This window comes from Peromyscus leucopus, chromosome 23 (genome assembly GCF_004664715.2).
Source record: "Peromyscus leucopus breed LL Stock chromosome 23, UCI_PerLeu_2.1, whole genome shotgun sequence".
In the NCBI taxonomy this organism is placed as follows: domain Eukaryota; kingdom Metazoa; phylum Chordata; class Mammalia; order Rodentia; family Cricetidae; genus Peromyscus; species Peromyscus leucopus.
The window spans coordinates 39,902,031-39,915,463 of record NC_051082.1 but is presented as its reverse complement, the minus strand read 5'-3'; the positions used below and the strand labels follow the sequence as shown (position 1 = coordinate 39,915,463).

The window sequence follows — 13,433 nt, the reverse complement described above, 5'->3', positions numbered from 1 at the left end:
GGTACCGGGGCCAGAGAAGGACATCAGGTGCCCTGCTCTGTCACTCTCCACCTTATTCCCTTGAGACAGGGTCTCTCCCTGAACCTGGAGCTAGGCTGGCAGCCAGCACGTCTCATGGATTGGGTCTTTCTGCTGTATAATTCCTTGGTCCCCTGGACTCCCCACCCCGCCAGCACTGGGGTTACAGTGCACATGCCAACATGCCTGGCTTTGTTTTGCACAACTGAATAGTGCTTTACCATGCAGCTACCTCCTCAGCCCTATATGGCTCTTTAAGAGAATGTCTTCCAGTGGCTGTCTGGAGTGACTGGGGGCAAAGGAGAAAAAGGATAGCTACACCTGGAGCGGGCAACTTACGCAGAAGCCTGCGGTATGGATAGATCCGTTTTTTTAACACACACACACACACACACACACACACACACACACACACACACCTGTGTGCAGGTGTCTGTGGAGGCCAGTGGCATCAGATCCCCCAGAGCTGGAGTTGAGGCACTGTAGGCCGCTGGGTGTGGGTGCTAGGATGGTTGGCATTTTGGCAAAGACAGGTGCAGTGAACACAGTAAGGAGACCTTAACTTGGGAATATGTTATCATCAAAAGCAAAACAACAAAAAAGCTTGTTTCAAACAAGTAAGGCGGAGCCTGCTCTGAAAACCAGTGCTCTCCAGTTCTAGGCTGGAAGCTGCCATGGGCATCTACAGCTCACTCTCAGAGCATGGACACGTGTGGTGTCAGCAGGCAGAGAACAGAGGAGGCTGTAACAAGGCCAATAGATATGCATCACTGTGACCATCGGGAACAGTGGAGGGCTCAGTGGTAAAGTACCCGCTATACACCCATGAGGACCGGAGCACCCCAGTTAAAGCCAGGCACTGGCAGTGTGTGCCTGTAATCCCAGCACTGGGGAGACACACACAGGTGAGACTCTGTTTCAGAAAATAGGGTGGAAAGCTATCAATAGACGAAGATAGCTGATGTTGACTGGTGGTCTCCCTATGTGCACACGTTCATATACACACAAATGTGTACACATGAATGCGACACCCCCACACACACACAGTAAGCACTGCACAACTGCCAAGAAAAGGGGGGCAAGCCCGTGGCAGGTCAGGGCCACCCGGCTCTCAGAGCAGCCTTGACAGCACCAAGACAGGAGACCCCACACGCCATCATACTTCTTTCCTGTGGCTTCAGAACTGGCCAGGAGGGTCTGCAGACGATGGATCTGCAAGGAAGCAGAGCAGGTGTCAGAACCACAACAGAGGGGCAGCTTTCCCCGAGTCTACAGTCAGGCTCCCGATTCTGGCTTCGTGCAGGGAGGGAAAACCACGCCGTGGCTATGCTGTGGCGATTCCACTCGGCCACTGCACCCGAGCGCATGCACAGCTGCAGGTTTCAGGCATCAGGATCCTCCTTGTCCACATGCTGCAGGGTGTACACACCTCTTCATAGTATGTCTCCATGGCGATGCGCATCTCCTCCAGGTTGGTGGTCTTCATGTCGGTCTGCAGTTTGCTGGAAACCCAAGTTCAGAGTTAACATGGTGGGACCAACAACACCCAGGACAGGCAGAGGAGGAGAGACTCCCCGAAGTCAGACAGGACAGCAAGGAGAAAGAGAAGCCTGGCATGGGCCTTCGCCATGAGTCCATACTTCTGGAACACTCACACCAGCCACTGCCCTAAAGAGCCTCACGCCATCAACAGATAGTCTTCTCTAAGAAAGGCTACCCTGAAACACTGGGGTCAGTGGTACCAAAGGACCCTAGACCCTGGATCACCTTCAGAGCACAAGAGCCCACTTTATAAAGAAGAATCAGGGAGCCAGCGGTAGTGACACATACATGTCATCCCAGCATTCAGGAGGCTGGCACAGGATGACGGGGAATTGAAGCTCAGCCTGGGCTACACAGCATGATGATGTCTCAAAACAAGACAAATAAAAGCAAATCCTCTGCTCCCCTGCCCCCATCAGCACTGTCACCTTGTCCTCAATGTCACACACTTCAGAAAGAAGCCACCAGAGAGAGCAGAGCTCAGGGCGCAAAACAGGCCATCAGCACACACCCAGACTCACACTGCCAACTTCATCAAGAAACAAGAGAGGGGCAGAAATGCTGCAGGAACAGGGCCACAGGTGCAGACAGGTTGCCTCAGTTTCCCTGAAATGGACTTAACCACATCTAAGATCATCCCTTATGTTAGTGACACCAGAAAGCAGCAGAGAGGACGCAGGGTCATGAGGCTGGGGGCGTAGCAGTGTCTGCTGAGAGGCCTTGGAATCCAGACCCAGAATGTCCACACTGGACCTCAGCGGTGGACTGCACACTGACGGGGATGGGGAGTAAAGAGTTGGAAAGAAATGCTGTTTCCTAATGAAATCTGGAGGGAATTCAAATTAAAGAAAAGGCTGAGCCTAAAGGTGTAGTCCAGTCATATTATAGGTTCCTCAGGACTCAAGACAGAAGACTTAAAGGTTCAAGGCCATCTGCCTAGTCAATTCAAGGAGGTCCTGTCTCAAAATTTGAAGTGAAAACATGACTAAGGTGTGGCTCAGTGGTAGAGCCCCTGCCTAGAATCCCCCAGTGAGGTTGGGGTGTGGCTCAGTGGTAGAGCACCTGCCTAGAATCCCCCAGTGAGGGGCTGGGGTGTGACTCAGTGGTAGAGCACCTGCCTAGAATCCCCCAGTGAGGGGCTGTAGTGTGGCTCAGTGGTAGAGCCCCAGCCTAGAATCCCCCAGTGAGGGGCTGGGGGCGTGACTCAGTGGTAGAGCACCTGCCTAGTGGTAGAGTGCTTGCCTCCCACCATGACATTCAGGGGAAGGAGGAGCTAAGATTTCTCATAGTGTCAGGTCTGAGCAAAGATGTGGCAAGAAGGGAGAAGAAACCCAACAAGGAAAGGGTGGATGAGGGAGAGGTCCGTCTCTGCTGGCCCAGTGCAGCGCCCACAGACACTGGGCACCTCCCACCTGCCCTCAGGTCGTACTTGATGGTGTTGTCCTTTTCCTTGCACTGCTGCTCCAGCCTGAAGATCCTTTGCTTGAGCCCGGTGATGACCTGCCAGCAGAGGGCCACCACCTCAGCACAGCCACCCACTGAGGGCTCGGCCTGCGGGGTCCCCGGGATAGTCGGGTACCCCTCCTGGGAGACCCTACAGCCTCCGAGCTTCTTTCTATCAGAATTCTTACACATCCCTCCCTCTTCCTTAGCATACTCCCAGGGATGGCTAACACCCCCAACTTGCTCCCTCACTGAGGGGTGCTGAGTAAGTGACTGGGAGAGCAAGATGCAGGGTCAGAGGGCAACAGGCAACCCTCTGAGCCCCAAGGCAGCTGTCCTAGGGAACACACTGTGCACTGGACGAGAGGGCTGCATGTGCAGTCAGTTGCTTAGTAACAAAGAAGTCACCGGAACCTGGATGCTGTCCGTGCCTGGGATCCACTGGGACCCAGCAAGTCCTTGCCCAAGGTCAAGGGGCTGTTCTACCAAGGCCTGAGCCTTCCCGTCTTCACGTCTCCTTGGGGAGCTATTTCCCTCACAACCTAAACAACTTTTTTAAAGTGAGGGTCTCCCTGTGTGGCCCAGGCTGGTGTCTGACTTCTGATCCTCCTGCCTCAGCTTCCTGAGTGCTGAATTACAAGCTTGGGCTACCAGGACTGGCTCACAATTGCTACTTTGAATCAACTTCACACTTACACACAGATACACACACATCACACACAGACACAAACAGACAGACACACATACACACACTCACACATACACACTCTTGGCATTGGAACAATAAAAATACAGGGCTTGGCTTGGAGAGATGGCTCAGTAGTTAAAGGCACTGGCTGCTCTTCCAGAGGTCCCAGGTTCAATTCCCAGCACCCACGTGGCAGCACACAACCATCTCTAACTCCGATTCCAGGGAACATGATGCCTTCCCCTCCTCCTGACCCTGAAGGGCACCAGCCATACATGTGGCACATAGACATACACGCAGACAAAACACCCCCACACAGAAAATTGAAAATTAAAAAAGACAGGGTATCTTTATGGAACTTTCTGTTCATTCATTAATGAATTCTACAACATCCTCCAATGTCCGAAGTAAACATTTTAATTAATACTACACTATTAGATGTATACTTTCTTTTTTTCTTTTTGAGACAAGGGTTCACGTAGCCCAGACTGTCCTAACACTAACACTCGAGCGTAGGTTCTGAGCACTGCTCCTCTCATCCAGGCCCCGGCCCATCTGCTGTGCACCATCCCTGCTAATCTTGTTGCTCTGTGGTGCTAAGGTTTTACTCAGAGTAACTTAAAATAAGTTCTTTCCTCCCAGTATGCAGGGCTGGGGAGATGAGAAGCCAAGTCTACCACCGCCATCCCTGCCTTCTCCGAGCCTGGGAACAGCAGGGAGGAGCCAGATTTGGGAAAACCTCTGAACTTCCTTTTCTTGCTTTTCAAATGAGGGCTGGGGAAATGGCTCTGGAGCTCAGGTGCTTGTTGCAGAAGCGTGAGAAACTGGACTCGGATCCCCAGCAGCCGCAAACAAGGCCTGTGTCCCTGTGTGCCTGTAACCTCTGCTCAGGGGAGGTGTAGACAGGACCACACAGGCACCACACACACACACACACACACCACACACACACACCACACACACACACACCACACACACACACCACACACACACACACACACACACCCACACACACACACACACACCACACACACACCACACACACACACACACACCACACACACACACACACACACACACACACCACACACACACACACACACACACACACACACACACACACACACACACACACACACACACACACACACACACACACACACACCACACACAACCACACACACACACACACACACCACACCACACACACACCACACACACACCCCACACACACACACACCACACACACACACACACACACACCACACACACACACCACACACACACACACCACACACACACACACACACACATACACACACACACACACACACCACACACACACACACACACACACCACACACACACATACACACACACACCACACACACACACACCACACACACACACACACACACATACACACACACACACACACACACACCACACACACACACACACACACACACCACACACACACACACACACAGATCCCTCTTCCAGAAGATGAAATGAGGTCACAAACGCACTGGCTGTACAGTCACAACTTCAGGATTTGTTGTTTTCTAGGACATTTTCTTGCAGTGGTGGCACACACCTTTAATCCCAGCACTCAGGAAGCAGAGGCAGGTAGATCTGTGAGTTTGAGGCCAGCCTGGTCTACAGAGTGAGTTCCAGGACAGCCAGGGCTACACAGAGAAACCCTGTCTCAAAAACAACAACAAAGACATTTTCTTGAGTCAGCAGTGTGGGCTGAGCACTTGAGAGGCTGACACTGGGGACTGCTTGAGACCACAAGTTCCAGGGCAGCCTGGGTAACACAGCAAGACACTGTTAAAGAAGTAAGTATTTTCTTGTGGCCATATACTGACCGTTCGCAAGTGTTAGTTAGGTGTTGACTTTGAGTCCTAAACACAGAATGTCTTTAATCATTTATGCTAAATGTGCATTTCTATACGATGTGTTATATATCTGCTATTTTCAGACTCTTACTTAAATTTTTTTTTTTTTTTTTTTGTTTGTTTTTCGAAACAGGGTTTCTCCTTGTAATTTTGATGCCTGTCCTGGAGCTTGACCTGTAGACCAGGCTGGCCTTGAACTCACACAGATCCTTCTGCCCCTGCCTCCTGAGTGCTGGGATTAAAGCTGTGTGTCACCACTGCTCAGCCAGACTCTTGAATATATATTCAAATATAATATATATATATATATAATATATATATTCAATATATATATTTTCAGAGCTGAAGACCAAACCCAGGGCCTTGCGCTTGCCTAGCGCTCTACCACTGAGCTAAATCTCCAACCCCTCTTAAAATATTTTTATCGCATTTATTAATGTTAGGGGTCCGGGTGAGGAGTGCATGCCATGGCCCTCATTTGGAGGTCAGAGGACAACTTCCAGGGACTGAAGTCTCCTTCTGTATAGATTCCTAGGACGGGACTCTGGCCATTAGGCTTGGTGGCAAGTGCCTTGATGCCAGCCTTGCTGGTCCTATCTCCCAGACCTTACGTCTGGAATATCCCTGGTGACTCCTACAGAGAACACTGCTGTAACCTGAGGCCCCAATTCCCTTTAGTCTGAAAGCTTTGCTACCATGTCTTCATGTCGCCCAGCCCATTAACCCACCGCTCTCTTACTCCTTGCACTTTCTTGACTCATGGGGACAATGACATGTTCCACACCCTCCCAACCCTGTCTTAAAGCAGAAACTGTGGTTTGGATGTAATTCTCAAGTTGTTCATGGAGACCCTGCTTTTGTTGTTGTTGTTGTGGGGTTTTTTTTGTATTCTGAGACAGGGTCTCATGTACCCCAGGCTGGCCTCTAACTCTATGGCGCAGAGGCTGACCCTGAACTCCCAAGTGCCTCCTTCTATTTACTGATTAAACTTGGGCTCCCTCCCAGGCCCTGTTCTGGAGACTAAAGCCAGGGTTGCACACTCTCCCCGGCAGGCCTCACTGGGATGACATGGCGTGTGTTCTACCTTTCTGCTGCCCTCGGAAGTACCTCAAAGTACTATCTTGTGACCTCTCTGACTCTACGAACAGTTCCAGAGAGTTCTCAGCCCATGCTCCTCCCCTTAGTTCCACTGTGATCTCAGTGGAAGGCTTTCCTTAGAGCAGGCGGTTCTACTCACCCAGCCAGTGTCGGGCTTTTTCTCGGCCAGGGTTCGAACGAAGTCTGGGCCCTGTGGGAAGCAGATGGAGACATTAAGGTCACATGGCTCTTCCTCCCCTCTGCTTCCCACAGCACCACTGGCACCAGTAGCAGCAGAGGCCTCTGTGGGCCCTGGGACTTACTCGACCTGGATCCAAAAGCTGTTCTATCTGCCGATCCTTCCTGCTGTTCTCCTCTTCCAAGCGCCGAAGCTTTGTTCTCATCAGATCCACATCACTTTTCTGCATATGTAAGGACTGCAGAAGAAAAGGAGGTGGGCTGGCTAGATGGTTCAGCAGGTAAAGGGGCTTGCCACCAAGCCTGAGACGGACACACACACACACAGACACAGACACAGACACACACACACACACACACACACACAGAGTGGAAGTTGTTCTTCCCCCAAGTCATTATGCACACACAAAATAAATAAATGTAAAAACAAAATCCAACCAATCAACCAAAAACAAAGAAAAGGAGGGCCACATTCATACAGTCTGCATAAGCACAGTAAGTCCGCGACTTGGGGAGGCTCCCTCTCTCTCTTTCTTTAGAGTCTTAACACCCCATGCCATCCTAGACCTAGACCTGGCAGCAATTCTCCTGCCTCAGTTTCCCAACTGCTGGGATTACAGCCACACTTGGCTTTGAAAGAGGCTTTGAAAGCCCAGGGTGTTTCAAGGGCTGAAGAGAGGACTCAGCAGTTAAGAATGTACAACCTCCCCTGCCGCAGAACCCACGGGACCTGATGCCCTCTTCTGGCCTGCAGATGTACAGGAAAACAATACATTGATAAAAATAAAACACATCTTTTTAACATTTTTTAAAAAGCTGGGCAGTGCCAAAACAAACAAACAAACAAAACAAATAAAAAAAACATCAGCCAGGCTGTGGTGTCGCACGCCTTTAATCTCAGCACTTGGGAGGCAGAGTCAGGCGGATCTCCGTGAGTTCGAGGACAGCCTGGGCTACAGAGTGAGTTCCAGGACAGCCAGGGCTGTTATACAGACAGACCCTGTCTCAACCCCCCAAGGGTCACCCCAACACTCGTGGGTGCAGGAAAAGCTACTGCACCTGACACCTTTCCCATTATAACACCAATGGCAACCAGCTGAGAAATACTTTTAAGCCTGTGAACTTTGGCCCTGGAAAGTCCCAAAGTTTTTACTCAATTTCATCTGTCATAATACATAACACAGACTGACTGATGCTCCTTAGCAATCAATACCACAGGGCTGGAGCACATACTGCCCTTGCAGAGGACCTGGGTTGGGTTCCCAGCACCCTCAGTGGGTTACTCAAAATTGCCTATTACTCCCACTCTAGTGGATCCAATGCCCTCTTCTGGCCTCCATAGGCCTCTGTACGCACATGCATACAGGACACACACATATTCTCTCTCTCCTCTCTCTCTCTCTCTCTCTCTCACACACACACACACACACATACACACACACCATTAAAAAAATTATAATGAAGGAATACTAGCCCTTAGCTGTGTGTGGGGAGAGATGCTCCCAACATCCACCTGTGGCCAAGATCCTGTAGTCAACGCTTATTTAATTTTACTTTTTGCAGTTCTGAGATTGAAGCTAGGGCCTTGTGTGTACTTGGCTGGCACACTACTGCTAAGCCATGAACCCAAACCCTTCACTGAGAGACTCTAGGCAGGTATTCTACCACTGAGCCACACCCCAGCCCCTCACTGGGGGATTCTAGACAGATATTCTACCACTGAGCAACACCCCAGCCCCTCACTGGGGGATTCTAGGCAGGTGCTCTACCACTGAGCCACACTCTGAGGTCTATATCGTGAGACTGATTCTACATAGCACTCTGCTGTTCCATGATGGAACACTGTGCCATGCACATTCTAGAAAGTAGTCTACTACTATGTCTCCAACTCCCTTCAGGCAGATCTCCAACTTACAATGATGAGTTTGAATAAAGTCAGGGTCATTTCCCCAGAGGTCTGTTTCTAGCCCAAAACTATGGCTCCCACTGTTACAAGGTACCACTTGTAACAGTGATTCACTGTTGGGGGCTATCCACTTAGTAGTCTCCCAGGCAGAGCAGGAACCCCTCTACACTCCCTCCAATGGCAGCCCTGCCTCAGCTGGGAATGTCCACACAAGGGGCTGCAAGTCCTTTTCAGGGGGCCCTTTTGCTGCTGCACAGCTGGCGTGTTTACGTTTTGGAGACATGGTCCCATGTATCCCTGGTTATCCTTGAACTTACTATGTTGCCCAGCTGGCCTTGAACACCTTACTCTCCCCTCCATCTCCTCAGTGCTGGGTGACCGGCAAGCACCACCATGCCTGCTGAGCCCACCGCCTCTTCTGCAGTTGGTGGACAGGTCTTCCCTTCCCAGGACAGCCAGCTCCTAGAGTACAGTGCCAGGGCGTGGCCTCCGCGTGACTGACATATGATAGTCAGAAAGGCTATCAGAGAGGCGCAGAGTGGACCCTACCTTCTTCAGCTCCATGATCTCATCATACATGTCCTCCTTCTCTCTGTAGACACAAGTCCCAGAGACGTGACCTGGAGGAAGACACACACACCTCTTAGGACATCCTGGGACAGTAGAAAGGACCTCTGGTTATGCCTGGAGGGAAACCTGAGAGTTAATAAAACCATACTTGTTTGTTTGCTAAGATCGAGGAGTCTCGCTGGATAGCCGGGATTGCCTACAGTTCAAGATGCTCCTGCCTCAGCCTTCTGAGTACTAGGGAGACAAGGGAGTGCCCTCCAGTCTGGCTGACTGAGGGTGTGTGTGTGTGTGTGTGTGTCTGTCTGTCTGTCTGTGTCTGTCTATCTATCTGTGTGTCTGTCTGTGTGTGTGTCTGTGTGTGTGTGTCTGTGTGTGTGTGTGTCTGTCTGTGTCTATCTATCTGTGTGTCTGTCTGTGTGTGTCTGTGTCTGTCTGTCTGTCTGTGTGTGTGTGTGTGTCTTGAGCCTGTGTTCATGCAGAGGCCAGAGGACATCTGGAGTCCTGCTCTATTGCTCTTTGCCTCATTCCCTTGAGACAGCGTCTCTTACTGACCCCAGTGCTAGGCTGGCAGGCAGCAGGCCCTGGCGGTCCTCCCATTTCTGTCCACCACAATGCTGGGTTACTGGGAACATACCTGGCTTTTTACGTGGGTGCTGAGATCTGCACTTAGATCCCTGTTTGAATAGCAAGTGCTCTAACCCCATGAGCCAGCTCTCCACTTATGGAGGTTTTAATGATGCTTAACCAGTTATAAATCCAAAATATCCAAATAAGCCTAAACCATAACCCTAACTGGTAAATTTGGTTCAGAGGGACATGGAGCCAGCCTCACCATGTTGGAGAGCTGTTCCTCTTTATGAAGGCCCAGAGAGGCCAACAGCCCCCATGGGAAAACAAACAAGGAACCGGCAGGTAACAGCACTTGTCACCAAGCCTGAAGACCTGACTTCCACCCCAAGGCCCCGAGGTGGCAGGAAGGGAATGCCTGACCTCCACATGCATGCCACAGCACACACACAGCCCACCCATACCCAAGGAGCTTGAATGTAACTCTACTGAAGGAGGCTGACACGAGGGCTTGGCTATGAGACTCTCTTCATGAATCACTGTCCCTCAGAACATTCTAGAATGTCTTACAGATGGAGCTTGTGCATAGAGCCAAAAAAAAATCTCTCCCCTCAATTGCTAGAGGCTTTCCTTTCTGCTCTCCTGGCCTTGTTCCCGGGAGCATGCTCACCATGGCTGCCAGAACGCCTGAGGTCTGCCCTCTTCGCTCTCATGGCTTCTGTCAGGTGGTCAGGAGTGCAGCTGGGGGGTTGGGTCCACGCGTGCTCTGAGGTAAGCATGGAGCTCATGGGTTGGGTCACACTTCCTGGTTTGAATGTGCATGGGTTTAACAGGACAGGTACAAGCATATAGTCTGCGAAGCTCTACCTCTCACTGTGTTCCAAGGTTGGAGGATGCCAGGAGACGGGGTGTACTGGTAAATGCCTAACAAGCAGCTCACAACCCAGGGAGCCCATCTCCCTGGTGCAGACATTCCCACTTCAGGCTTCCAGTGTGACAAAGACCAGCTCACAGAAACCTTAACACTCATCTCCTGCAAGCTGGCAGGAAAAGGCTCCATCACACCTCTGTCCCTGGGCCGCGCTGAGATAACCTTGATCAAATGGGGCTAGAGTGTCCTCAGGTGAGCCTGGGAAAGCCATGCCCACCAGTGACATGTTCAGGATCTTGGAGAAGATAAAAGACAAGCTCACTGAAACCACATGCCTCATACACGCTATCTCAAATCATCTGCTACCTCCCAAACTCTCATCTGCTACCTCCCAAACTCTGTCCACAGGAGAGCCACGTACCCTGTTTCGAGGCTCCCAGCCACAGCTTCTGTGGAGTCAAGGACATTCTGCTGCTCAGAGGCATGTTCCCTGCTGTCTTCAGAGACCGCCAGGATGTCGCTTTTCGGGGCTTGGAGTAGTAAGGTGACTCTGGAGAGGTAACATGCAGTTTAACAGCTGTGGAGTCGTTGTGCCTTGACACCTTCACTTTACAAAGACAAAAACTGATCAAATGCAACACGCAGAGGGTGCTCCAGGAGGAACACACGCTGGCAAATACCAAGAAGTATAATGATTTTATTTACTGACTGACTGACTTTGAGGTGAGGTCTTCCTATATTGATAGGCCAGGCTAGAAACCCTGGGTTCAAGAGACCCTCTTATTTTTTATTTTTTATTTATTTATTTATTTTTTCTTTCTGAAGATTTATTTTTATTATTTTAATGACCGGTGAGGTATGTATGTCTGTGTGTGCGTGAGTGCAGTCACAGTGAAAGAGGCATAAGATCCCCTGGAGCTGGAGTTACACACAGTTTCAAGTGGGTGCCGGGAACCAAACGCAGGTTCTCTGGAAGAGCAGAAAGTGCTTTTAGCCACTGAGCCATCTCTCCAATCCCTCAAGAGATTTTCTTCTCTAAGCATCTTGAAACAGAACTTGGGGCACTGAGCCACAATGGGGAATTCTAGGAAGATGCTCTACCACTGAGCTACACCCCAGCCCCTCACTGGGGGATTCTAGGCAGGTGCTCTACCACTGAGCCACACCCCAGCCCCTCACTGGGGATTCTAGGCAGGTGCTCTACCACTGAGCCACACCCCAGCCCCTCACTGGGGATTCTAGGCAGGGGCTCGCCACTGAGCCACACCCCCCCTCACTGGGGAATTCTAGGCAGCTGGTCTGCCACTGAGCGACATCTGCTGTCTGGCCTAGTGTATTTAGTCAAAACTATACATGTATGTCACCATACCTGGTTTTACAGTTAATATATATTACATATATATATGTATCATATACATATACACATATATAATATACATAGTTATTCTCAGTTACAGAGTGATTTTGAGGCTAGCCTGAGCTATGAGACTGTCTCAACAAAAACAGAGAAGTCATATGTGTGCGCGCGCGCGCGCACGCGCGCGCGTGTGTGTGCACACACACACACACACACACACACACACACAGAAAGTCCCTATAGTTTTGGGACAACAAGTGTAGGACTTCACACTTGTCAGCGAGACTCCAGCACAGACTGACACATGGGCCACTGAGCCCTGGAGCATGGTGACAGTGACATCCAACATCAGAGTTCTCCCCTCCAGCTGCACCAGAGTCCCCTCACCAGAAAAGCAACATCCTTCCCTTTCCCAGGGACCCAGGGGAAAGACCATCCTTGCCACACTGCAGGGTCGCGGTGGGAATGAGGGAACAGTTCGTCTATCTGGTCATACTTACTCGGTGATGTGGGAGGAGGTTTGTGAAAATCTTTTCTTTTCGTTTTCTGAAAGAAAGAAGAAACAATGTGAAGCATGCTGGGCATTCTGAGAGGCCTCAGTGGCACTGCTGGAAAACCTCACCACACTGAGTGAGCCATGAAGAGACAGGCCCTGATGGAGACCTTGGCCAGGCAGACCTCTCTGAGGTTTGGGGCACTCCAGAGTGTGCCCCATGCATGGGAGGCCAGGGCCAGGGGCTGGGAGCCAAAAAGGTCACTCTCTCTGGGCATGGTAGCACAAGCCTTTAATCCCAGTACTTAGGAGGCAGGCAGATCTCTGAGTTCAAGGCCAGCCTGGTCTACAGAGCGAGTTCCAGGACAGCCAGGGATACAAAAGAGAAATCTTATCTGGAAAAGTAAAAAAAAAGAGGGGGGGGGGAGGTCTCTCTCCTATACTGTCCTCATTCCTGCTCTGCATACTGGTGAGCACTTGTGTGCCCACAGCAGGTGTGGTAAGTTAAGTTCATGGCAGATCCCCATTAAGGAAGAGAAGCCCAGCAAGATGGTATGTGGAAAAGTCTCCATGGCAACCAGACACTCGCGTGGTCCAGTGGGAACAAGGTTCTGCTGCTGCTTCTAGGGCTGGGCTGTGGAGAGTGACCTGTCCTTCTAAGTACCATTCAGGCTGGGGGTGAGGGCCCTGCTCCCCCTCTGGTGGGAACACTGTCCTCTATGCCCCAGAGAGACAAGGCCTGTGACATCAGGATCACCTCTGGGCCGAGGATCTTGGGCTCATGTCCCTATGACATAGAAGA

General features: G+C 50.9%; 1 protein-coding gene across 4 annotated transcripts in view; it reads right to left on the bottom strand.

Annotated features, from left to right (window-relative positions):
• Positions 1-13,433, bottom strand: part of Iqce (IQ motif containing E) — a 46,090-nt gene that overhangs the window by 26,757 nt on the left and 5,900 nt on the right. For 2 of the 4 annotated variants that reach the window (XM_028887387.2, XM_037198439.1), the window contains 9 exons: positions 12,639-12,684; positions 11,203-11,331; positions 10,581-10,715; positions 9,323-9,393; positions 6,993-7,106; positions 6,830-6,880; positions 2,990-3,060; positions 1,448-1,520; positions 1,181-1,230 (listed from right to left, as the gene is read on the bottom strand). In XM_028887387.2, the coding sequence (XP_028743220.2) occupies positions 1,181-1,230; positions 1,448-1,520; positions 2,990-3,060; positions 6,830-6,880; positions 6,993-7,106; positions 9,323-9,393; positions 10,581-10,715; positions 11,203-11,331; positions 12,639-12,684 (740 nt within the window). The remainder of the gene's footprint in view (positions 1-1,180; positions 1,231-1,447; positions 1,521-2,989; positions 3,061-6,829; positions 6,881-6,992; positions 7,107-9,322; positions 9,394-10,580; positions 10,716-11,202; positions 11,332-12,638; positions 12,685-13,433) is intronic. The other 2 variants (XM_037198438.1, XM_028887388.2) reach the window with 1 other exon arrangement.